Below are 25,728 nucleotides of genomic sequence, written 5' to 3'. Positions count from 1 at the left end.
CAAGCCCTGGAGATGTGGGGTGAGGGACACGGGGCAGTGGGGACCTGGCAGTGCTGGGAGAACTGTTGGACTTGATCTTTAAGGTGTCTTCCAACCAAAAAGATCCTGTGATTCTATTTATCTTCTACTTTGCTGCCCAGCAAGCCTGTGAGCTAATTAGCTAAACCCTGGGAGCACACACAACCCCCTTCCAAGGTTCAGGGGCACCCTCAGAGGCTGGACAGCCCAGAATGGTGCTGGGTGTGCAGGACAGGTTATGGATGAGCTGGTGGCTCTGCTGTCTGCAGCCAGACCCCTCCTCTGCTCACCAGGCTGTATCTGGATGTTCATGCAGGCAGCCAAAGCCTCTGCTGCAGCAGTGCAGGCTGCCACTCTGCTGGGGCTGGAAAGATCTGCCCCGCTGAGGGCATCGCAGTGTTCCCTGCTGAGGCTGAGCTGGGTCTGAAAACAAAGCCAGAAGAAGGCAAGAGGTGAAGCACAACCAGCTCCTCAGCCCTCCTCAGCTCACCCACAAGGCTGCTGGGTTGAAATAACCAAGTTCTACCTTCATCTACCAGGTTGGATGTTCCTGGAAGGGAGATCCTGCTGCTCTATCTCCACCAAAACCCAAGTTCTGCCCAGCAGCCACGACTGGTAAATAATTTGCTTCCCCAGGGAAGGGACCAAGCTGGAGATTTTTGTCTTTGGAAGTCCACCTACCGTGAGGAAGAGGAGCTCATCCATCAGCTTCTCCTCGTTGGAAGTGATGCGGTGTAGCAGGGAGTTCTCCTGGTGGATGTGGTCCATCTGCTGCTTCACACTCCCCAGTAACTCGTCGTAGACCTGCAGGGTCTCCTCCACTCTGGCCACCTCTGCCAGGGCCTGGTCGATGGAGCTCATCAGCTGTGTCACCTGCTTCTCAGAGGAGATGATGGCTCTGAGGTTGGCCTGGGGAATGGAAGGACAGAGCTTCAGCACTGCAGGAGGGACTGGACGTGGAATTGTCAGGGTTGGAAGGGACCTGAAAGATCATCCAGTTCCAACCCCTCTGCCATAGGCAGGGGCACCTCCCACGAGATCAGGTTGGTCAGAGCCCCACACTGGTTGCTCAGAGCTCCAGCCTGGCCTTAAAAACTTCCAGGGATGGGGCTTCCACCACCTCCCTGGGCAACCTGTGCTAGTGTCTCACCACCCTCGTGGTGAAGAACTTCTTCCTGATGTCTAATCTGTATCTACCTACTCCCAGTTTTGCTCCATTCCCCCTAGTCCTATCACCTGACATCCTAAAAAGTCCCTCCCCAGCTTTCCTGTAGGCCCCTTTAAGGTGCTGGAAGACCCCATCTCAGAGTGACCTTCACAAGTCCAAGCAGAGACCCTGTCACTGGAACATGTGAGATGCTGCTCCAGCTGTCCTGCATCACTACCTGCCTCAGGTCCATGTCTGAGCTCTACATCACCAGCCATCTGCAAATCTCAAGCACCAGGGCAGAACAAAACCCTTCTGTGAGCAAGGTGGACACTCAGAGGACACTCAGCTGCCAGAGCTACTGTGGGCAAACCCAACCATGAATCTTTGGAAGTTTGGAGAAAATCCCAAGCAAACACCACGTGGAGTCTCCAACCCTCAATCCCCACAACTGCTGATGTCCCCTGAGGTCCTGGGTGTCCATCCCACAGAACTTCTCAAGAAACTTGGCAGCCCCTCCAAGCTCAGGGACGTTCCTAGCTGGTTCTGAGGCATTCATGGAGAGCGTGGCCATGCCAAGAGCCCATCACAGCACGTTTCACACAGCCCTGGGCACGGCCACCACTGCCAGGAGGTCACCCAGCTGAGCTGCTGTGGCAGAGGAACCCCTAAGCAGTTAAATCACCCGTGAGATGGGCAGGAGTCTGAGTCTCTGGTGTGCAAACCGATGGCACAGTTGGCCCGGGGAGGTCCCAGGGGTTTGTTTTGTCGGGTGGCAGAGATCTAGCAGCATGTTAATCACTGCTGGAGAGCTCTGCCAGGGATTAATTGCTTCCAAATATTCCCTGTGTCCTTTTCAGGGCCCTGCACCACGTGGGGATCACAGAAAGCAGTCAATAGGCACGAGCCTGGGAGGCTGGAGGTTCCCAGGCTGCTCCTTTTCTTCCCCTTTAAGAGAGTTTTTAAGGCAAGTTTGTGTTTTCTGCCATTTCAATTATCTGATGGCTTTTTCATGAAATGAAGAACAGAAGCACCCCCCAGGATGCCCCACGCTGGGCTCCCTGGTGGGAAGGGATAGGAGGGGGAGAAGCAAAGTCCTGGCAGCCCAGATTAGGTCACTTGCTGTGCTCCAAGTTAGGAATGTTGGAGCTCCTTCTCCAGAGTGATTCCAAACCCACCTGGACACCACCCTGGGCACCCTGCTATGGGTGAGCTGCTGGAGCAGGGAGGTGGGAGGAGATGATCCCCAGAGCTCCCTCAACCCTCAGGATTCTGGGATTCTATGTGTCTGAAAGTGCAAGAGGTGCTGGGCAGCTACAGTTCCTCTGCTAAGGACTTTCTCCAAGCTCCACCTACATTGCCATGGGGATAAAGATGAGCTGGTGGCTCCAGCTCTGGAGGTGCTGCATGCAGGATGAGATGCTGGAGCAGCACAGAGATGCTCCTGAGATGTGTGAGAGCCACTCTGCACCATGCACTAGGACTGGGTGGCTTCCATCTCCCTGGCAAAGCACGGAGGATGCTCTCCTGTGATAAAAGTTGTGCTGTTTTAGGAAAACGTGGGAGAAAGGACTGTAGGGAATGGCTTCAAGTGGAGGGAGGTTCCCAAAGGATCTGGAAAGGTCAGAGAAATGCTGTAGAGGAGCCTGAGGTCACACCAAACGCAGCAAAGCATCTCTGGAAGGGTGGAGATGGAACTAGCCCAGTGCAGAGGGATGCAGCTTTTCCCCAGGGAGCTCAGTGGTGGCCAGGCAGGCTGAAGCTTCACTTGCCAGCAGGCTCAGCAGTTGGGGTTGAAGTGGGGCTTGCTGATGCAGGAAGATACTCCTAAAATCACTAAAATGGGTTGGAAGAGACCTTGAAAGCTCATCTAGATCCAACCCCCCTGCAGGGAGCAGGGACATTGCAAGCAGAGCAGGGTGCTCAGAGTAACCTCCCCCATCTCCTGGCCTCCTCTGAAGAGGAGGATGATGTCTTACCCCTGGGATGTGGGGAAAAACACTTTTATATATGCCACTGCTAGTCCAGCCTGCTGGCCTTAATAACACTTAATGGCATAAATTAAACCTTAGGAATCGAAACAACTCCTTAATTAATTTGTATTAGCAATAAGTGACATTTATTCATTAGGAGGCATTAAAATAATGTATTCGACCGTGCCTTCCGTGTCAAATGTCTTAATAGAGATTTATTAGTTATTCTCAGGGTATTCTACAGCTGGGAAACAGTCACAAAGTGCCTGTACCCCTCGCCAGGAGCAAGCAGGAGCAGCCTGCAGGAGTTTGGGCTCCCACGTTACCCTACTGAGTTTCCATGAGCCAGAGAGAAACACAAATGGGGAATTCAGCAGTCCTGGAGCTTAAGGAGGTGGAATTTAGGGCTTGTGGTTTCTCCTGTGTTTTAGGATATTTCCTTTGGCTTCTTTCTTTCCCTTTGTTCTTCAGCTCCCTCCCCATAAAGTCCTCGCAGCAGATGTATTAGCATAAGATAAATGCTTGAAGCAGCTGTTTCATTATTTTGTGCCAGCACTTGAAGAAACAAGTTTTACTCTGCAGAAATTCAATAAAATGCAGCAACTCTAGCAAAGCAAATAAAGCTCATCAGCCTGAAAATAATGTTTGCCTTCTCCATAGGCCCTTTCTACTACAGTTTATCTTTTACTTTTTAGCTCCTTCCAGCTCTGTTTCATCATTTTCCTCTTTGCTTTCTCCCTAGCTGCTGTTTTTCCTTCTGGAAGGAGCACTGGTGGCCTTTGCCTTTTCTTCCAGGCATCCAGCACTGACCCTGGAGAGGGGAGCAGCAGCATCCTTGCAGGTGAGATGCCTTTTGAGCTCAAGTAGCACAACACTGAGCTGACTTTCTCTCAGATCAACCTCTCACAGCAAATGAAAGAGCTGCTGAGACCCAGAGAGCAAATCCACTGCCCGTACATGCCAGGCACCAGCTTCTCAGTTAAATCACAGCCCCCTTACCTCATCCAGCACGTGGAGATCGTTGCTCAGCTGCTCTGCAAAGGCCACGGAGTTGTTCACCAGGGGCTCGTACTCCTCCATCAGCTTCAGCACATCAGCAGCCTCCTTTGGTGTCATCTCCTGGTATGCACTGAGCTCCTCCTGGCTCTCAGCCTCCACAGTGTCCTCCCTCTCCTCCTGGGGCCTTTCTCTCCCTGCACGGCCAGGAGGAGAGGTGGAGATGGCCAAAGCCTTCTAGCTGGGACATTTTATTAGCCCCAGGGGTCCCGTGGAGTCCAAGTGACCTGAGCCCAATGGTCCCAAGCTGCTGGCTGGTTAGAATAAGCTCATGACATGGAGCAAAGAAAGAAGTGCATGCCCTGAAGGGGCTGCTTTGTAAGAGGGACAAAACAGGCATTTGAAATTTAATTTGAGCTCGGGTTGTGCTTTTAGCTCCTCATCTCCAGGGTGGCTTTGGGGGCACCTTTGTTGTACAAAGCTGAGCCAAATTTCAGAGAGGAGCAGGGCTGCTTCTGATCAAATAGCCTGAGAGTCTGGTGTAGAGTCAAACAGATCCTTATATCCATATATATATCTATATTTCTTGCCATGCTGCTGGGGAATGTCCCTGGGCAAGCAGCCAGCCTCCCTCTGCCCTGACACCACCACCATTTACTGCTCGCCCTCCCCACCCCGCAGTGCAGATACCATCTCTGGAGAGAGGAGAGAAACTCCATCTATTTTTCATCCCAGCCTCACGCCGTGTCTGGGTGGCAAAGGGCAGCAGATAAATCAGAGGGTTGTGCCCTCCAGCGACACGGATCGTGGATCCTGCTTCCCTCTCCCTGGCACCCACCTCAGCCTCTCCCTGGCACCCACCTCAGCCTCTCCTGTCACCTCGTGAGATTTATTCACCTCCCGTTCCCGAGGAGGGAAATAATCCAAAGCCCTGGGAGTGTGACAAGGAAACTAATTACCTTCTGCTGCACGGGAGGGGAGGTGGAGAAAGGGGACAGAGCTGGCGAGGAATCGGTGGTTCAGCTTCCACAAGCACCTGAGGAAGGTTTCCTTCTCCTCAAAGCTGCTAGCGGTCCACTTGTAAACCTTCTCCAAGTGCAGGTCGAAATCCGGGCTCTCCTAGATGCCAGCATTAATTGCCACGTTAATTAAGTGCCACTTGTCACATCCCCTACACCCTGCACAGGTTTGCGGGCACCGAGGCTGTGGAAGCACCTTGTGCACCCCAAGGAGGGTGGGGAAGATCCACAGGATCCCAGCCTGGTGGGGTTGGAAGGGAGATCATCTCCTCCAGCCCCTCTGCTCCAGCAGGGTGGTGTCCAGGTGGGACACAGTGGGATGTTGTCCCCAAATATCCCCACAACACCTGATGTGATGGACACCCACTGTACCGTGCCCAGAGTAACTGATGTCAGAAGTTTGATCTGAAGCCTTTCCACCAAAAAATTCCCTGAGAAGCTCTGTATTTCCAAGCTGGCAGCAGTGATTCCTCCAGCTACCAGCAAATCCTTCCTCCCCTTCCTTTCCTGCAGGACTCCTGCTGCTACCCCACAGCAGCTTGGCCAGGGTTTGAGAGATGTGCTCGTGGCACTTGGCAAATAACCACAGGCATGAGGAAAGCACTGAAAACAAGAGGATTCACAGCAATCCTGGCCCTAGAAGGGGACACCAGGACACTCCCAGTGGGTCAGGCCAAGCCATCGACCAGCCCCAGCATCCTGACACAGCACACAGAGTCCTGTTCTGATTAAATACATCCCTCACCTTTTACTGCAGGTTTTGGGGGGTGAAAGCTGATGATTTTTGACAGTGACCAGTGGCAGATGCTTGGGGGGGAGAGGGAAAAGCATTCAAAGGGCAAATCCAGAGTTCTGTTGCCTTCAGGATTCTCTGGCAGCCTCCAGCATCTCGCTGAGCCCGAGGTTGTATCCACAGCACTGTGTTTAACTGCCCTTGAAGGACCTGCTGTCCCTGATTTCCTCTCCTGGGTGTTTGAACTGGCTCAGAGCGTTGGCATCCACAGCACCCTGTGGCAATGAGCTCCCTGATGTAATGATGGGCTGAATGAGAAAGCTCAAACCAAGCAGAGTTGAGGGTTCTGGGTGAGCCCAGCACTCCCCCTGCAGATCTTCCCCTCTGCAATCCTCACCCAAGCATGAAATCTCAGACTTCCCTTCGCTGAAGAATGGGGAACACCCAGAGATACCCAGAAATGGGCTTCCAGGAGCTCAGTCCTGATATCTCCCCAGCAGCACTGTGGTATCACACACCCTTCCCCCAGCATCTCCCAGCAGGAGGAGGTCACCTGAGATAACAGGAGCATGGACTAGGGGGAAAAAAAACCACCCTTGGCATTGCCCCAGGTTGTTTTCATCCATCTGAGTGTCCAGAACTCTACATCTATCTGTGCCCCAAGGATGGAGCCCCATGGAGGGGCAACTCCAGCCACGGGAGACTTTGGTTTTGCCACTAAAGTGGTAGATAGATGGAGAGAATAAGGGTGGCTGCTGAAGTACAAACATCCCCTGGAAAGAAACTCCTTCCTGCACCATCTCATTGGCTCTGCAGCACAGCCTGAGCTCACCTTCTGGAGAACTTGGGAGCCTCCTGTTAAAGCAGGGAGCACTCCTTAATCCCTCCATAAATATTCACCCTGGCTTGGTCAAGGGAGCTGGAGAGCTGAGCATCCTTGCAGTGTCAGTGCTCTTCTCAGGGCTCCAGAGCTGAGCTGATGGCCAAGCCCTTGCTGTGTGGACTGAATATTGCCCTGCTAGCAGTGGATATTGTCTGCTAAGGAGGAGAGCTCTTGGTTTGGTTTCCATGGACCTGCCAAGTCATTCGAGAGGGAGGGACTGTGCTGACTTGAGCACTGGGGAGCTTGTCTCTGTGGTGGGGTCTCCATGGTGGGACCCTGAGAGATGTCAACACCTCCTGGCTGCAACCTGCTGCTTCAGCCTCCTCCCAGGGACCTGGGAGCAGCTTCAGCTGGTGAGTAGATCCCTTTTTAGGAATGATGGGGACCATTCTGCTTGCTCCCATTCAAGGAAGGTGAGTTCAGCCTGGAAGAGGTGAGGAAGAGGGCTCAGGAACTGGTGAAGGGAAGAGAGAAGCCAATGCCTGAGAGGAGGCAAAGAGGTCAGCCTGCTTAGCCTGCCAGGAGGAAGGTTAACAGGGGAGGTGACTGCAGGCTAAAACTACATCTGCAAAGGAGCAGAGCTGGCTAACCTGAAGCACAGCATGGCACCAGCCCAAACCAGGGTGCTGTGGGCAGGAACCCAGGCTGGGAGTCATGAGGAGGCTTTAGCCATCAGAAGAACCAAGTTCTCTACTGGCCTCCCAGTAGGAGGGAGCTCAAAAACACCTAAACTTGAAGATTATGATCCGTTTATCTCATTGGGGTGGCAAATGAAGGGGAAAGGACTGAAAATCCTGGAGGTGTCTTCTAATCCTAACTCCTCGGGAGCCAAAGCAGTTTAGAAGACTTGGTGGAGCCAGGTTTATCTGCTAAGGGAAAGCTCAGGGGGGACAGAGTGATGAGACCCTGGAATGGGTTGCCCAGGGAGGGGGTTGAGGCCCCATCCCTGGGGGTCTTTAAGGCCAGGCTGGAGGAGGCTCTGGGCAGCCTGATCTAGTGGGAGGTGTCCCTGCTCATGGCAGAGGGGTTGGAACTGGGGGATCCTTGTGGTCCCATCCAACCCTGACAGATTCTGATCTGTTTTAGCAGAGGACTTTAGAGCCCTAATGGCTCAATGGTTGGACTGGATGATCTTGGAGGTACCTTCCAACCTAAAGGATTCTATGATTCTATGATGAGAGGAGGGGTTTCCTCGTGTGCAGGGAAGCCTACGACAGGCAGACGTGGGCTCAGCTCTACCCAGAGGATCCCAATGCCCTCCAAACCTTCAGTGGTGAGTCTCCCTGTGCAGATGTACTTTATTTGTCCTGGCTGGAGACCTGGAAAGTTGTTCTTTATTCCTCATTTAGCCCCGTGCTTGTGAGAACACAGGCGCCTTGCCAGAGCCCCTGGAACATTCACATTAATAACCAAAAAAAAACCCTCATTAGAACAACTTTAATGACACCCTGCCAGCCCCAGCAGCAGAAAGGGAATAGCTTGTCCCTGCTCCCTTTCCCCAAACCCTGCATCCCAAAAGCGCAGACTCACGCTGGTTCCAGCTCCCTGTAAATCCCTCCTGCAGTAAATGCCTCCCTTTAATCTTTAAATACCTTATGCAAATGTCTGTCAAGGAGCTTTGTCAACACGGGATCGACAGATGGGCCTGACAACGTGTTCTGCAAATGCTGGAGGCCTGACAGGAGCAGCTCTTTGCAGCCCCACTCTCCAGCCTCTTAGGACTGCTGCAAAGAGCTTCCAGGAGCTCCTCTGCCTGAGGGAGAAGGTGTTTTGCCTGCTGGGGTTGGTGGAAGCTGTGGCCATGCAGTGGTCACCCTCACCCTGCTCGCTCTGGTCAGGGATTTGGCCAGCCTGGCATTTCCTAACTTAGAGAGGGATGAGTTAGGAGGGAGGAAATCACTCCAGGCTCAGCACCCTGGGCACAGGCATCTCCCTGGGAGAGAGGAAGGAAACCACAAGTCCAAAAGCACTGATGAAAGATGGAGGAACCATCTAGGGAGTGACCTCAGTTCCCCATAGTCTAGGAAAGAGTCCTAAAAGAAGTCCAAAAGCACTGATGAAAGATGGAGAAACCATCCAGGGAGCAACCTCAGTTCCCCACATTCCAGGAAAGAGTCAAAAGAAGTCCAAAAGCACTGATGAAAGATGGAGAAACCATCCAGGGAGTGACCTCTGTTCACCATACTCTAGAAAAGAGCCCTAAAAGATGGAGAAACCATCCAAGGAGCGACCTCGGTTCCCCACACTCTAGGAAAGAGCTCTGAGGGAAGGCAGGGAGGGATTTTTTGCCTTCTAATGGTGGTTGTTTCCTCAAATTTAGCATCAATCAGGCTGGTCCAGCCCTATCTTAGCAATCACATCCCCACACACCCCCTGCTGCTCTTCCAAACGTAGGGGCTGAGCTCCAGAAGACTTGAATCCCACTGTGGATCCTCTCCTGTGTCTCTCTAGCTTCACCTTTTTCTCTCTCCCCCACGATCAGTTCTGCCCTTTGCCACAGAGGGAAAAGCAGTCCTACCTGATGGAGAGTCTTGCCATCTACCAGCTTCAGCTCTGCCAAGGACCACCTGCAGGCCACCTTGTACTGCTCTCCTCGGTCTACCTTGAGCTTCACCAGGAACGGTTGCGTTGGCCTGAAGGTGTCCACTGAGGCACAGGAAAAAAAACCAAACAAACCCCACAATATTATTATTAACCCGAGACACCAGAGTTTGGTGTGAGTGGACAGGTACAGCTGGACCTTTGGAGATGTTCTTCCTGCCCTCCATTGACCACAGCAGGAGCTGAAGCACATCACTGAGGTCAAATATTGTGGCTAAGGCTGTCAGGAATTAATCCTGACATTAATTAATCTCTCCCCTCTAAATTTGTCAAGGAAATCCACGGTAACAACTTCTCAGGAGCAGCTAGAAAAGCGTTGACAAAGGAGATAGAACATCCCCCAAGGCACTTGCACCTTTGGATCCTAATCACATAGCTGCCTACTCCCAAAATTTTTGGCTGCTGGGAGAACTTCCACCAAAACTGTGCAGAGACAGAGTGAGGTTGTAGTGCTGGGTCAGTTAGAACAGTTTGTTGCTGACCTCTAATGACAGATTTGATGGAAATGGTAAAAAATTAATAATCTTACTTTGGAGGGAGTATCCTGCAGACCCCAGGGCTCTCTAGGCAGCCAGAGGTTGTCCCACATTCAAGAGGGATCTTGTGTTTTCATTGGTAGATCTTGACATGGAATACTGACGTGGCACAGCTCCCAGCTTTGGGTTAAGATTTCCTCCATCTCCTCATAAATTCCAAATGCTGCTCCCTTCTCTTCTCTCAAATTAGGAAAAGAGCCACCAGAGACCAAACTCTCTGACTAGACCTGCAAGAAACCTTCCTGGGTTTGCAGCTTCTCCCAGCCCCTCCGGGGTTCTTACCCACAACACAGAGGATGGACATCTTCTTCTTCTTCCCTGTCTTCCAGACACGGATGGTTTCCAGCAGCCTCTTTCTCTGTGGGTGGAACACATCTTTCTCCAGGGACCTCCAAAGAGAAGCCATGGTGATTCCTGGAGTGGCAGCTCTCTGCTGCTCAGATCACCTCCTGTGGAACACAACCAGGCTGGAGAGATGCTCTGCCCCCACCACTGGAGTACATCACCCCACACTGGGACCATGGGTCCCCCTCTGCTCTCCTGCAGCCATGCAGACCTGGGCAGATGCTTCCCCAAAAAGGCTGGGTTGCCTTCCCAAGCCCCAGGAGCAGCAGAGGGAAAGTGGCCTGTGCAGAGTGTGAAGGAGCTGGCAGGTTTCACACGCTTGCTGATTCATTAACAAATCAATATTAAGAGCCAGCAGCTCCTAAATTACCAAGGAGACCCCCACACACTCTCCTGCTCTTTCAAGCTTCAAGCTAATCAGCTAATTAACCTGAAAGGAGAAGGGAGTAACTATGTGCCACGAGCAAGCACGTCATGGAAATGTCCACGCACCCACATCTGAGTCCTCCAGCCTGCAGCTTGGTTGGCTTCATAACCAAAGAGGAAAAACCACCCAACATCTTCTCCCCCTCATCTTGCTTCACGTAGCTGAACGTGCTGCTCCACAGCCCCAGCGTGGCTCTGATGGGCAGGGCTAAAGTCATCTAAACAATTCCCAGTGTCCAGCTTTGAACCACTGCAGCATCCCAGAGCGTTGTGAAGAGCAGCATGACCACCACTTCACAGGCAAGGGAAGCATGGTAGGAGAGCAACTGAATCAAGAGGATCTCTTCTGAATCAGGAGGTTCTCTCCTGAATCAAGAGGTTCTCTCCTGAATCAAGAGAATCTCTCCTGAATCAAGAGGTTCTCTCCTGAATCAAGAGAATCTCTCCTGAATCAAGAGGTTCTCTCCTGAATCAAGAGAATCTCTCCTGAATCAAGAGGTTCTCTCCTGAATCAAGAGAATCTCTCCTGAATCAAGAGGTTCTCTCCTGAAGAAGGTATGAACTATGTGCCACGAGCAAGCACGTCATGGAAATGTCCACGCACCCACATCTGAGTCCTCCAGCCTGCAGCTTGGTTGGCTTCATAACCAAAGAGGAAAAACCACCCAACATCTTCTCCCCCTCATCTTGCTTCACGTAGCTGAACGTGCTGCTCCACAGCCCCAGCGTGGCTCTGATGGGCAGGGCTAAAGTCATCTAAACAATTCCCAGTGTCCAGCTTTGAACCACTGCAGCATGACCACCACTTCACAGGCAAGGGAAGCGTGGTAGGAGAGCAACTGAATCAAGAGGTTCTCTCCTGAATCAAGAGGATCTCTCCTGAATCAAGAGGTTCTCTCCTGAATCAAGAGGTTCTCTCCTGAATCAAGAGGATCTCTCCTGAATCAAGAGGTTCTCTCCTGAATCAAGAGGATCTCTCCTGGCTGCCTCCTTGAAAGCAGAGCTCAAAGCACCCCAGGGGCTCAGACACAAGTTCCCAACTGCAGCCTCAAGCTCAGCTTAGTGCTAGGCTGGAATGAGGTGACTCAGTTCAGTTGAAGGTGCTGAAACACTTGATTCAAGTCAACCTTGCAGGAAAAGCACCTGAGAAGAAGTGGTTTTAGCAAGAGCACATTCCTTGCTCACAAAGGGTGGGTTTCATGTTTTAAATCCCCAATATTTTTGATGGAAAGTTCTCATCCAGCTCCTAGTCAGGCCTAGGACTCGTGGGGTTCAAGCAAAGCACCATCAAGGGAGGAGGTGGCAGCTCAAGTCCTCAGCCACAGCCAGCAGTTCCCCCACAGCCCTTGGTCTCCCTGGTGGGGAGATGAGCCAAGTGGCTACAAGGAAAAGGTTACATTTAACACAAATATTTTCATGACGGTTAGGGCTAAACAAAAATATAGACCCTAGGAAAATAATAATATTTAGAACAGGCACTTGGAGTGTTTGCTAAGAGAAGTTTGTTGGTATTGAAATTTACTGGTGGCTCTGCAATGAGCTGAAAGAGATGAAACCTCCCCCAGCTCTCTCTCCCCAAAGGGATGGGGCTTCCAGCTCAGCCACAGGCTTCAGGAGCTTGCAGCCCCATCTGCTACTATCTCAACTTCTCCCACCATGGCTGCGACTGAAAAAAAGGGGAAAAAAAACCAGCTGCTGAAAAGATTCTGTCACCAGAGCACCTCTTTGAACGCAGCCTCCCCGAGGTGAGGGTGGTTCCTCCATCCCTGTCAGCTCTTCAGTCTCTAATGGCTTCCACCTCCAGAGGCAGGCGGGGTGGTGGCCCTGAGACCTCTCCATCTCTTGCTTTCAAACTCACTAATTCCTTTATAATAGCACTTGAGCAGCAGCTACAGGAGAGTGATTGAAAGCTGAGGTAATTGAGGGCTTGCTGCTGCCTGAGAAGCTGGTGCAGAAAGCACAATCCCTTCCAGAGATGTCACTGAAAAGCTGTCACTAGCAGAGCCAGTTAACCCCCCACGTCTCCTCGAGCCAACCAGGACTTGAAGATCTCAAGGAAACCTTCCTGAAATTGTCCCAAGCATCACCCAGCCAGCCAGGAAAGGAAGAGCCTTCAAAGACCTTACCAGCCACCTCTTGCTGAGGAGAAGCTGCAGGATCTCAGTCCCACGAAGCCTTCGAGCAGGAAACAGTCTGCTGGTAAACTGAAAGCTTGAAGAGAAAAACAGGAAGCCTGAAGAACCTGAGCAAAGCCACCCAGCTTGAGGTCGGGGCAGGAAATCCCTGGTGGGAGTGCTGCAGAGAGCAGCTGAGGTGGAGGGAGGGGTTGAAGGTAAAACCAGCCCCCATCTCCCCTCTCTGCTGTTAAAGAGACTCAAGTGCTGCTCGGAGACCAACTGTGGTCCAGCCTCTCCTCAGATGCTCTCTCCCAAGTTCTCCTCCTTCAACAAAGGCTCTCAGACACCTGCAAGAGGTTTAGGAGTTGGAAAGGATGCTGATGGCACAGCACATGCCCTTGTTAAGCAAGATGCATGATCGTGATGTATAATTTAGCTTTAAGTATAAATTAGTTTATTGTGAGCCCAGGTGGCCATGAAGGCAAAGGGCATCCTGGCCTGGAGCAGCACTGGTGTGGCCAGCAGGACCAGGGCAGGGATTGTCCCCCTGGACCCAGAACTACTGAGGCTGCACCTCGAATCCTGGGGTCAGGTTTGGGCTCCTCACTCCCAGAAGGACCTTGAGGAGCTGGAGCGTGGCCAGAGAAGGGCAACGGAGCTGCTGGGGAAGGGTCTAGAGCCCAAGTGTGGGGAGGAGCAGCTGAGGGAGCTGGGGGTGCTGAGCCTGGAGCAAAGGAGGCTCAGGGGAGACCTTCTGGCTCTGCACAGCTCCTGACAGGAGCCTGGAGCCAGGGGGGAGTCGGGCTCTGCTCCCAAGGAACAAGGGACAGGACAAGAGGAAAGGGCCTCACGTTGCACCAGGATCATGTCCAGGTGGGTTTGGAATCTCTCCAGATTCCTGCTCCAGGCTCTGCACCCTCCCAGCAGAGAAGTTTCTCCTCCTGCTCAGGTGGCACCTCCTGGGTTCCAGTTGGTGCCCGTTGCCCCTTGTCCTGTCCCTGGGCACCACTGAGCAGAGTCTGGCCCCAGCCTCTTGCCCCCCGGGGCCCTTTAGCTCTTGCTCAGCACTGCTCAGATCCCCTCTGAGGCTTCTCCAGCTCAGCAGCCCCAGGGCTCTCAGCCTGGCCTGGCACAGAGATGCTCCAGCCCCTCAGCAGCTCCAGAACTTTGAGTGTCACGCCTGGTGCCAATCCCAGCCGAGTGAAGCTGTAGCTACACGCCTGCTGTGCTCAGGAAAACAACTTCTTTAATTTGCAAGCTTCAAGGACACTCTGTGTGCTCTGGAGGGTAAATGAGACGGGGCTGAGCAGCGTGGAAGGGAGGAAAACACAAGCACCCCGAGCAGCAGGGCTGCACCAACACAGCATCCCTCACTGCGAGGCAGGAACGAGGCTGTGTCGGGGCTGCCACTCAGGACTTCAGATTATTTCCACCAATTCAGCCTTTTTAACCTCTTCCCACTCGCTGGTGCCTTCATTGGCATTCATGGGAGCACGAGCAGGGAAGAGCCTCCCGCGCCCCAGCACAGTCAGGGGGCATCACTCAGCCAGATGCCAGCCTGGCAACAGGACTCATTCCACTGGGAGGGTTTTTTAAAGACCCTCCTGCTTGGCTAGAAGGAAAAATGAGGAATAAAACAGGAGAGAAGGAGTTCCTGTAGGATTTCTAGCTTGGCTCAGGCAGTCCCATGAGCTCGTAGCACCGCAGTCCCCAACAGATCATCCCCCTGGATTATTTCCCTTGAGTCTCGTGGCTGGTGTAGACAGGGAGGAATTGGAGCTTTGAGGGTGTGTCTGCTTCTGAAATCTGGAGGAGAAGAATCAAAAACCAAATAAACCTTGAAAACTCCAGCCCTTGCTGGCACTCGTTTCCATGCCCGTGTCTGCAAATGGGATGCGAGCCACCAATTAATCTCCATCGCTGCAAAGTCATCATCCTAATTAATTACTTTTAAAAATACACGGGTGTTTGTGCCAGTTTTCTGGCAAAGAGAAGTGGGGAAGCTGCACCTACTAACGAGCTAATAAAGAGATGGGAAAGACAGGGGTGGAAATTCAGTGTGGCTTGCATGGATTTTTTACCCATCGAGTAAGGACTCGATTATCTCAGCACAGGGGCTGGAGGAATCCAAACCAGACACCTTTTGGAGCTCCTGGTTGCCCTTCCCTGGCCAGGATGAGCAGTCTGCAGCAGTTTGCTCTTCTCTTCCTTCCCCAGTCAGGGAACAGAAAGGTGGGGTTGGGAGGGACCTCTGGGGATCATCTCCTCCCACCCCCTGCTCCAGCAGCTCACCCCCAGCAGGGTGCCCAGGGTCACCCCAGTATGGGCAAACTGGGAATTTTCCCAGTAAGTCAAGACTGAGATAACAGTGATGGATGAGGGCAAGACAGACCCAAGGAGGAGGCAGCAGTGAGTTGCCTTGTCCTTGTCCTTGCTGTCACTCCCCGTGTTCAGCGTCTGGAGGCATCAGAGGAAAGATGGGAGCTGAATAATTTACTTCATGACTTCCTCTTTTTTTCCCTTTCCTCTCCCCAGGACCAAACCATCAACACTGCAAGAGATTCACATCCTTAATTTAAAGGAGGCTCGGGAGAGACCTTGTCACTCTCCACAGCTCCTGACAGGAGCCTGGAGCCAGGGGGGGGTCGGGCTCTGCTCCCAAGGGACAGGAGAAGAGGAACCAGCCCAAGGTTGCCCCAGGGGAGGTTGAGGTTGTCCCTGAGGAACAATTTCTTGCCCTGGAGGGTTGCCCAGGGCTGTGCCAGGCTGCCCAGGGCAGTGGTGGAGTCCCCACCCCTGGAGGGGTTCCCAAGCCGTGGAGATGTGGGGTGAGGGACACGGGGCAGTGGGGACCTGGCCGTGCTGGGGATGGTTGGACTCCAGGAGCTGAAAGGTCTCTGCCAACCCAAAAAATTCTATGATCCCATGATTTCTTCAATAAGCTTTTTGCAGCTGCAGGTCCCAGCAGTGTAACTCTGCTCCTGCCTCCACCCAGAGCCCTGGGAATGTGCCCCAGGTCGTGCCAGGCTGAGGTTCTGCCAGGTACCAGATGTCAACAGTGAAGCCCTGACCAAAACTACCCTCAAAGCCTCTGTCCAGGGGGTAGGAGGAGTGAAAATTGCAGAGGCAGCTGCAGAGCTGGACCGAGCTAGAGGGTCCCCTGCAAGAGCACGATGCTCCAGCACCCCTGGCTCCCACCACTCAGCCCAGAGGGACCTGTCCTGCTGCATGGGAGGGTGAATTTTGAACCCCACCATGCCCCACACCTCCCAGGTGGATGTGGGCAAGACTTTTTGTTGCTTCCTGGTGTCACCAAGCTGCTGGGGATGGGGTGTCCATGTGTGTGTGGTTTTTAGGTCTCCAGACAAGACCTAGCCCAGGGTTATCTCCGTGGTCTGAGGTGGGCTGGGCATCATCCTGCCCTGCCAGGCTTTGGTGACCACCTCCTTCAGCCAGGCATGCCTCTGTCTATCCCTCTTCTTAGCAAAGCAATGCCATTTAAATGTAAAATAGGATGATTAATAAAACATCATGCCCTGTTTTCCCCCACTGTTTTCACCTCCTGTGCTCTCTTCTCACATTTTTGCTGGGCTGATGGTTTTCTTCCATGCCCTAAATAACTCATTGAGCTTCATCTTCACTGCTCTTCCCACTCGCCTGCTCTTCTTCCATTTTTTATGAAGACTCTTGCTCTGCTAACATGCTTTTAATCCCACTGCTAAATCAAGGGGGCTGTTTGTCTTTAGCTCTCTACTTGCCCTCCTGAAGACAAAGATAAATCTAGGGGCTGGGCTGGAGCTAGACCAAGAAGGAAGCTGATTTCTTCCTTCTTCCCTTTCCCCTCGCTGGTCAGTTGTGTACAGCTGGCAAGAAGTTGTGTTTGGGATCTAAGAATGCTCCATTTTCTGGGATGAAACTGTTAAAACAGGTAAAAAGGCTGAGAAATGACCTCTTCCAGGCTCTCCTGGGTGAAACCACACTGCAGAAAGCTCTGAAATAAAGTGTGACTTCAGATTGGGGTCGGTGCAGAAGCTCCATCATCTGCTGATTAACAAACTCGGTGTTTTAATTATGAGTGGGGTTAAAGAACCAAAAAAAATGACCAAAACCAAACCCAAAACACCAAACCAGCCTTTTATTTTTTTTATCTGGGTTCAGAGCAGTTTCCTATATCTGGGAAGGCTATAGCAGCATAATGAAGATTTATGAAGGAAAGAAAATATATTAGGAGAGGCCACTGGTTCTGTGCTACCTCCCCTAAAATCTCCAGGAGTTATTTGTGGGTCGATGTGGCAGCAGCTCAGCACCAGGGTTTGGGAACAAAAGGCCACTCTGGCAACGAAGAGGCAGAGCATGAAAAAGCTCCAAGCAACCTCTTTTTTTTTAGGCCACACACAACTGCCCTGGGGAGCCTCAGCATCCAGGTTAGATAAACAGCTCTGCAGTCTGTGAAAACAGAGCTGAGTGGCCCTGGTGAGCCAGGAGGGCTGGGAGGGGTGGCTGGGAGCCAGGCACGGGCAGCATCTTCTCTGGAAGATCATCTCAACGGACCTACAGCTCCAGGAGAACAGTCCCCAGGAGGCAGCACAGCACCCAGATTAAATCAGGGACTGGTTTGCTGGGGGGAGGAGTGGGGGAGTGCTTTGCCCCCTGTCCTTTGATGATAAATTCCTCTGAGTTTGGATTGCTCCAGGTTTCTTGCTGAAAGGAGACACGTGGGGATGTGGGGAAGCTGAAGAACTTGGGACCTTCCATCCTGCAGGCACCGTGAGTAATCCCCTGCTCTGCCAGAGGACTGGCCCTGGCCCCATCCTGGATGTTTGGGGAGGCTTTTGCCCCCCAAGTGTAGTCTCAGGGTGCTCTGATCTGCCCTCTGGCCCCGTTCAGCACCTCAGGGAGAGCAGAGGCAGAGGAAGGCTGAAGGACTTGGCTGGGGAACTTCTTTTTTGCTGCGTGGTTTATAGGGCACCCACTTGGCATCTCCACTGATCCCTTCCCTCGCTGGGCAAGGTCCTGATGCCAAAGGGGCTGTCACCTCCCCGTGCCAGCAGACCTTGGGGAGCTCACCAGTGGGTGGAAGGGCTGCTCATCCTCATCCTCCCTCAGTGGGATGCTGGTGGAGAGCTGGCCACGGTGCACACCCCACTGCAGGGTGCTGCCCAATCCTGCTGGGAAACACCAAAAGCTTTTTGGCCCCCTTTTTGCTTTTTCTTTTTTCCCCTTGAATAAACACAACCAACCAACCGAGTGAGACCAAGTGAAGAAAGGAGGTTGTGGGGCAGCCATGTGCTCATCAGCTCACGCTGCATCCCAGCAGAATGAGACCCTGGCACACGTTGAGAGGTTTCTGCTCCACCTCACTGACCTACAAAGTACCAAACAGCCACAGGGAGGCATTTACCCACCCCTGGACCTTCTTAGAAGACAGACTCATAGGTCCTAAATGTCTCCCATGACCTTCAAGACCTACCTGGATCTGGAGGGGAGTCTGCCTCGTGTTTATCTTCCTCCCAACCCCCAGATTTTCTCTCCCCTGAGGCAGCCCCTTCAAGGCTGATGATGCCCTTGAGTGCACGCCTGTATTTTTTTGGATGGAAAAACCTCCCAAACCTCTTGACTTTGACTCAGTGCTGGACTGTAGCAGTTGTGAGTCCTCAGTTATGTCCTTGGCAAGATGTTTCCTCCCTTGTCATCGCCACCACTCGTGTGACCACGGGGAAATCACTCACCCCCCTGTGCCCTGGGTGCCCAAATGTGCCACGAGGACAACGGTTGTGGTTGTCCACTTGGAGTCACTCCCTAGCAGAGAGGAGTGATTCTGAGGGAGGTGAAACCCCTTGGAGATGGAGAAGAGGAGGCAAGAGTTCACCAGGAGAAGGGCAGGTTGGAGTCAGACCCTTAGCCAGACAAGCACGGAGGGTGAAGCCAGATGTTACAGCCAGATGTGGTGCAGGGTAACTGCTAGGAGCTTCCTGCCTCTGGTTTTATGTCCACTCAGCATTTTTTTCATGCTTCTTGAGCCACGGTTCTGTGGCCTTCCCAGCTGCTGTGCTTCTGGCCCTGTGCCTGATGCATTCCTCTGGAGGAGGATGCAGTCGAGCGTGTGGCTCCTCAAACTCCCTTAAATATTGAGAGTGTCAACTTGCTTCTGCCTGAACGACCTTTTGGATGCTCAGAAGGAGGGAAGTAATAAGAAAAAGACAAAACCTTCTTTCTGGCCAGAGCTGAGGAGTGGTGGGCACGTTACAGATGCAGGAGTGATGCTCTGGTGCCCATCTCCTGAGTCCTCCCTCACTTCTCCTGCCTGGGAGACCTTCAAGAATTTGCTTGGCCTGTAAATCATGACCCTGCTTTCTTGTTAGCAAAGGCAAAAGAGGTCGTTGGGCTGTGTTTGAAACACACTTTGCCTGGTTTGGGGTTTTTTTTCGGTGGAAAATGTTGAGGATTGTCCTTATTTGCAGCAGGGAACAGAAGCTTCCATGTTTTCCAGGGGTTGCTTTGGTGTTTTTTCCAGATCTAGGTAAATCCACTTGGAAAACAGCTCATGAGGTATTTTGCTAATAGGGTGAGGGGAGGTTTCAATGGGAAAGGGGTGGATTAAAGCACAGACTGGGCTTGGGGGAGGTGAGGCTCTATGTTTTTTTGCTATCTCCTGTACCCTGAGGGCTGCACTGTGGAAAACAAGGTCCCCAGGTTGAGCTGTTGAAGCACATGATGAGATTTTGGGGTCGAAGCCACCCTGGGGACAGAGCTGTGACCCTCTTTGCTCTCTGCTTGTCCTCAAGTTGGGAGGGCAGGAGAACAACCACAGCTCCTCCACGAGGAGGTTCAGCTCCCCAGAGGAGGGGAGCTGATGTCTTGGCCCCATCCTGGCTCCCTTTGGAGCTCTCTCAGGGGTGAGCTGCAGATCTGGAGGAGGTCCAGCAGACAGCACGTCTCACTGGCAGCAGAGCCTGTGTCCATGGACTGCTGGCTGAAAGATCTGACATCAGTGGGGACACAGGAAGGTCTCATGGGTCAGTCCTGCTGTCTGGGCCACCAAGAAAGCCACCAGTTAATTAAAAAGAGCTGCCTAGTTAAAAAAAAAGTAATAATTCCCAACTCACACCTCGGGTTGTTTCAGTAGACAGCCCCTCCAGAGATGATGGACACTTCTCAAGAGGATGGTGACTGAAACATCCCCTGCCCACCCCCAGCTCCCAAATCCAGCCACAGACAAAATCCTGCCAGATGAGCAGCTAATCCCAAGCCATAGAGTGACCCTCCAGCCTGGCTCTAGAGCCTGGAGAGCACAGGACAGAGCTCCACCACTTCAGAGGCCACCTCAGGAGGGATTTAGCCAAGCTTGGGCCATCATTATTTCTTTCCTCACAACCATCAACCCATTCCTTGACCTTTAGGGGGTTAAATAAATAGGCTGGGCCAGTGGTAGCCTGTGCTGTGCTGTGCTAGCCAAGCCTCGAGTGCTGGAAATGAGCACAACAGCCTGTAGGAGGAAGCATTGTCCAGGGGTTGGAGCTCAGAAGTGGAAGGCTTGGGAGATTTGGAGGTTTCTTCTGCCTTGGGCTGTGTGGTGCAGGGAGATAAAGAAGAAGATAAAGAAAAAAAAAAAAACCAACCCAACCAGATCCTCCCCTTGACCTGCAACTCAACGCTTAGGGCACGACCAGTGAGCTCAGCTAGAGGAACCTCTTCAAGGTCAAAATCAAAACCAACAGCAAAAAAAAGCTCTTCCTTCCAAAGCTCTGCTGAGGAGGGTGCTGGGGGTAGACAGGATGGGTGGCCCTGGGTAGTCCTGGGTGGTCTTGGGTGGCCCTGGGTGGCCCTAGGTGGCCCTGGTGCTCACAGAAAGCCTCTTTCAAAGAGGGAGGGACCATGTTTATGGTCTTTTTTCCGTGTGTGTGTCCCCACGTGCATTTCACAGCAGTTGGAGCTTTGTCTGAGGCGTGCAGAGATGAGAGAAGTGTTTGGTCCCACCAGGAAAAGACACACTGCAGTGACTTGCTGCTCAGCACGTGGGGCCAGCAGGCTTCTCTGATGGTCTGGAGGCACTGCCAACGGGCTCATCCCCTTCCAAGTGTGCCCAGACCTGAGATTTTGGAGAGCTGGTGCTTGTGTTTTACCCCGTGTTCCCCCCCCCCTGCCCCAGCCAGCACTCTGGCAGGCAGCTTTGCAGAAGAGCTGGCTCAGAACCAGGGGGATGCTGAAGCAGATCCTCCCAAATCCCTCTGCTCGCCCCCAGCCTGGCTGCTCTGCCAGCCCAGATGGCACCTGCACCCCAGGGCAGCACGTTGGCAGAGCCCAAGGAACAGACTGTCTGCCAGGAGGCTGGCACAGGCTCCTCCTGCAGCCCCTCTGCCATCTACCCTGCCTTGGACTCCAGGTCTTCTTCTCACCTCTCTCCACTGCACAAAGCCAGCCTGGGTCTTCCTGGAGAGCACCTGAATGGATCATCTGTGTGGGACAAGCTGAGTGCAGGAGGGAAGGTTCAGAGCCCAGGTGGTTTCCAGCTCCTTGTTCAGCTCCTCCTGGCAGGAGCTGTGCAGAGCCAGAAGGTCTCCCCTGAGCCTCCTTTGCCCCAGGCTCAGCACCCCCAGCTCCCTCAGCTGCTCCTCCCCCCACTTGGGCTCTAGACCCTTCCCCAGCAGCTTCGTTGCCCTTCCCTGGCCACGCTCCAGCCCCTCAAGGTCCTTCTTGGAGTGAGGAGCCCAAAACTGACCCCAGGATTCAAGGTGCAGCCTCAGCAGTGCTGAGTCCAGGGGGATGATCCTGCCCTGGTCCTGCTGGCCACACCAGTGCTGCTCCAAGCCAGGCTGCTGGTGGCCTTCTTGGCCACCTGGGCACACACTCTTCAGCTGGCTGTTGACCAACCCTGCTCCTGGTATGGCCAGATCATTCCAACCATCCTAACCCCCTTCCCTCTGCTTACTAAAGACACAGTGAAATATTCCCAGAGCTCCTCCAGCTCCATCCCCACTGGGCTTTGCTCTGTCAGCACTTCCCTTGAGTTGCTGCAGCATTTGTGGCCCTACGTCATGATTTCCATGGCTCAGCTTGAAAGAGGTCGTGCAGGAAAAGCTGTGTGAGCCATCTCTGCTCTCAGGATGAGTAGTTTTGAAGTGGCCATCCAGTTCCTGGCTCCAGATGATGGCATGTTCTGGGAGCTGTTAGCTCCTGGTGGGAACAGAGCTCTGGTGTGGGACTTCAGGGCTGGGGTGGAAGTCGTTGGGGATGGTCCCAGGTTCATCACTGCCCAGGAGCATCCCAGCAAATCCCCCTGTGGTGGGGGCACTGAAGCCAAACCTTCATTCCCCAAGCCCTTCCCACCTTTTGGGGGGGGGGGAGTTTGCAGCCTTGGCCTCATCCTGCTGCTGATTCCTGAGCACGCTTTGCTGCAGGGACATCTAATCTTTCCTAATGAGAAGCCAATTAAAGCGCACCATTAAGCACAGCCTTTCTCCTCCCTTGTCCAAACCCATCTGTCACAGAAGGGACACCACAACTGTGCTGCGAGTTGGCAGATGCTGCTAAAAACAGGAAAGATGTGTAAGTAAATTATTGAAGCCCCAGCCTGAAGCCCCAAATGGGACCAGGACAGGGTGGGGGGGGGACAGATGGACGTGGCTGCTTTACCCAGCTCCCTTCCCAGAGCTTCAAAGCCACCTGAGCTCCTCACCATGCAGAAGATTAGCCACTTTTTATAGAAGCTGGCCAAGGCTGAAGCTTCCAGGCTGCTCCTGCAGACACAGCCAGTCCTCCCCAGGGAGAGCAGAGGGGATGCCACGGGCAGAGCCACGAAAGGATTGTCCCATCTGTGTCCCTTCGTGGGTGGGTGTGCCCCGTGCCCGTGGGCAGACCTGGATGGCTTCTGGAGAAGGGAGATGAAGGATCATTTAGGTTGGAAAAGACCTTTAAGGTCAAGTCCAACCGTTCCCCCAGCCCTGCCAGGTCACCTCTGCCCCGTGTCCCTCAGCACCACATCTCCACAGCTTGGAAACCCCTCCAGGGGTGGTCAAAGATGTCTCAGTGATGCTGGTGGGGGGTTGCTGCTGATTTATGGGTGGGTGGGAGCTTGTGCATGATCAGGGACCCAGGGGTGGGAGATTCTTGGACCCTCCCCTATCGTCACCAACCCTTGCAAACCCCAGGGTGGGATTTTAATGAGTGCATAGGAGGGAATGGCAGGAGAAGAGCTGGAAGAAGCACTGCACAGAGGAAGAAAGGAGGAGAAATCCTGGTGGGGAAGGAGGAGACAGGTCTGGAAGTGCAGCGAGGAGAACAGTGAAGCTCCAAAGGGTGATTTTCCCACCAGTGATGCAACCAGAAGACCCTGAACCCATCCAAAGTAGTGCAGTGTCCCAGAAGAGTCTCACACTTTGGGCTTCTGCTGCCTTTGAGGACCAGCTCTGCTTGAGGACTAGATCCCTGAACTTAGCTCTAATTCCTGAACCATAAATGGCACAGCAGAGTTTGAACCTCTGTGTGCTGGACCCTTCTGAGGGACACGAAGTAGGGAATTTTTCCTTGAGTAAATATTCCTCCCTCCACATGCCTTTCTCCTGAGCTGCAGAAAAGTCCCTGATCAAGCAGCTGGAGCAGCATCAGATCTCTGACAGCATCCTTGTGAGGGGATGGAGCACGAGATCATCAGAGCAGGGCACAGAACTGATTATTTTGTCTTTTTTTTTTTAGCTGAGATAAACAGACAATGGAGAAATCTGCCTGATTTTCAGTTTATGGGCCTTTCAGCCCTTAAAAATACACACTTAAAGACCTTCCTAAAAAGTTCTGGAGCAGCACAAGGGGGCTTTTAGCCATCCTCATGACTGGAGAGCAGGCAGGACCCCCCCAAAAATGTCTGTGGATGAGGAGGTTGGAGCACGATGAGATGTAAAACTCTGTCCAAGCTCTGACAACATGAAGAGCTGGAAACAGCAGCCAGGACTCGATGCCAGCACCTCCCATGCAACCACCAGACCTCATCCTGTGCAACAACAGAGGGGACACAAACACACATCAAGCCCCTCCCTCTTGGGAGGTGGATGAATCACGTTCCACTTGTGGCTGACAAAAGTCTCTCAGAAGTCAGAGAGGGACCCAAATCCTTGTTTCATTCTCTTTTTCTTTGGAGGAGCTCGTAAAAGCTGGTTTATAAAACCTCTTGGCAACTTCTTTGGAGTTTCCAGACCCCCTCATCGCTTCCACAGTGCCAAAAATCTTCCCCCTTTCTCTGGAGATCCCATTTCAAGTTGCCTCAAGACGTGTCAGCAGTGGCCTGGATGGTTTTCCATTCACTCAGGAAAATATCTGCACCAGTCTGAGTCTTGAGGGCTTCTCATTCCACACCTGCCTGTGCTGGCATCAGGTGAGGCTTTGTAAGACTGCCACCAGGATTTTGGCTGAGGAGAAGCACAGGAATTGGTGTGGGTGGTGGTTTTTTGTGTCCTTTAGCTCTCTGCAGGTCCCTAGTGGGCCAGGCTAGGTGAGAAACCGTTGGCTTTGGTTGTGGTTGGGGTCTCAGCATCTCCTGGAGATGGAGAGCTGAAAATCCCCTGGGAATTTTTCACTGAACTTTGAGTCACGTTGGACAGGCCCTGCAGAAGAGTGAGAGAGAAAGACTCTGAATTTCATCCTGACCCAGCCCTACTAATCAAACTAATCAAATCAAGCAAAGCCATCTCCATCATCCATCCATCCATCCATCCATCCATCCATCCATCCATCCATCCATCCCATCCATCCATCCATCCCAACCAGAATTTTGGGTAGGTCCAATACCCACCTGTAGCCACTTCACACAGTCTGCTGAGGAGGAATTTGGCACTCTTGAGTTTTCAAAGTCTTCTTCTCTCAAGTTAGAGCATTTGCAGGTGAAATAAAATGTTGAGGTAAAAAAAAGTGACGCTGTTAAAATCATTCCTTATTTTCTGTCCCTATTTTTTTTCTATTTTTCAATCCCAGGTTCAATTTTGGGCTCTTTTTGGTCCAAGAAGGACCTTGAGGTGCTGGAGGGTGTCCAAGGGAAGGGCAACAAAGCTGGGGAAGGGTCTAGAACACAAACCTTGTGCCCTAGATTCTAGAAGACTGATCCCTGCAGATTTGTTCCTTCAAGAACAGACCCAGGGGCAGACATCTCATCTCCAACTGTACTTCTCTGTGCAGTGACACTGCAAGGAAACACCCGTGAGGAACCCAGAAATGTTCCTTGGCTCCAGGCTCCCAGATTTGGTGTGGGATCTGCTCTTCAGGTGGGGTAGAAATTGCATCATCTGCCCTTACAAAGTTTGAGAGGTACGTGGAAATGATGGATGAGCTCAGGTCAGCTGGGCTGCCACAGGAGGGTGGAATTGAGGTTCCCTTCATCAGATCTCTAAGAAATGGGCAAATATTGAGGTGGGGTTTGGAGCTGTTGGGTTCTCCTGTCTTTAGAGCAAAGTCACCTTTTTAAAGAGATGGATTCTGTCTTCTCAGGTCTTCTTCACCTGACTTTGAGGTGTGTCTGAGCCCACCCTAAGTGCTCACGTCAGTGAAGATAGAGCAGGAAGGACTCCAAGGAGCAGCAGAGCTTTGGACAAGGATCTGCAGATCTTGGGCATCCTGACCTGGGCCATGACCCCTCCTGGGACCCACACTGGCCGAGAGAGAGATGCCCAGCACTGGGGAGATGCCCCATGGCAAGGGGGGCATGGGACAGTGGGAGGGTGGCTACAGCCAGGCAGGGATGAGGGATGCCCTGGCAACGAGCTGGTTTGAGAGCCCTCCCCCACCTCCCAGCCAGGGCTCTGCACCTACCCGTGGGTCCCTTTGCACCTCGGGGGTGGGGTTGGTGCTGAGCCCCACGGCTGAAATGCTTCCAAGGCCCCCGTGATGCACCCAGCTGGACCAGTTTGGCCAGACTGGGGCTGAGGATGCAGGAGGGGTCAAGGTGGGACCT

At 52.8% G+C, this 25,728-nt stretch overlaps 1 protein-coding gene across 1 annotated transcript in view; it reads right to left on the bottom strand.

Annotated features, from left to right (window-relative positions):
* LOC103776715 (exocyst complex component 1-like) overlaps positions 1–10,312 on the bottom strand; it is a 22,662-nt gene extending 12,350 nt beyond the window's left edge. The window contains exons 1-6 of the mRNA XM_008944237.1: positions 10,189–10,312; positions 9,288–9,415; positions 5,094–5,253; positions 4,138–4,331; positions 700–927; positions 309–441 (exon numbers count right to left, since the gene is read on the bottom strand). Coding sequence (XP_008942485.1) covers positions 309–441; positions 700–927; positions 4,138–4,331; positions 5,094–5,253; positions 9,288–9,415; positions 10,189–10,312 — 967 coding nt within the window. The remainder of the gene's footprint in view (positions 1–308; positions 442–699; positions 928–4,137; positions 4,332–5,093; positions 5,254–9,287; positions 9,416–10,188) is intronic.
* Positions 10,313–25,728: the final 15,416 nt, after the last annotated feature.

This window comes from Merops nubicus, unplaced genomic scaffold, assembly GCF_000691845.1.
Source record: "Merops nubicus isolate BGI_N331 unplaced genomic scaffold, ASM69184v1 scaffold5477, whole genome shotgun sequence".
In the NCBI taxonomy this organism is placed as follows: domain Eukaryota; kingdom Metazoa; phylum Chordata; class Aves; order Coraciiformes; family Meropidae; genus Merops; species Merops nubicus.
The sequence above is the reverse complement of the archived record's forward strand: the minus strand, read 5'-3'. Positions and strand labels throughout refer to the sequence as shown.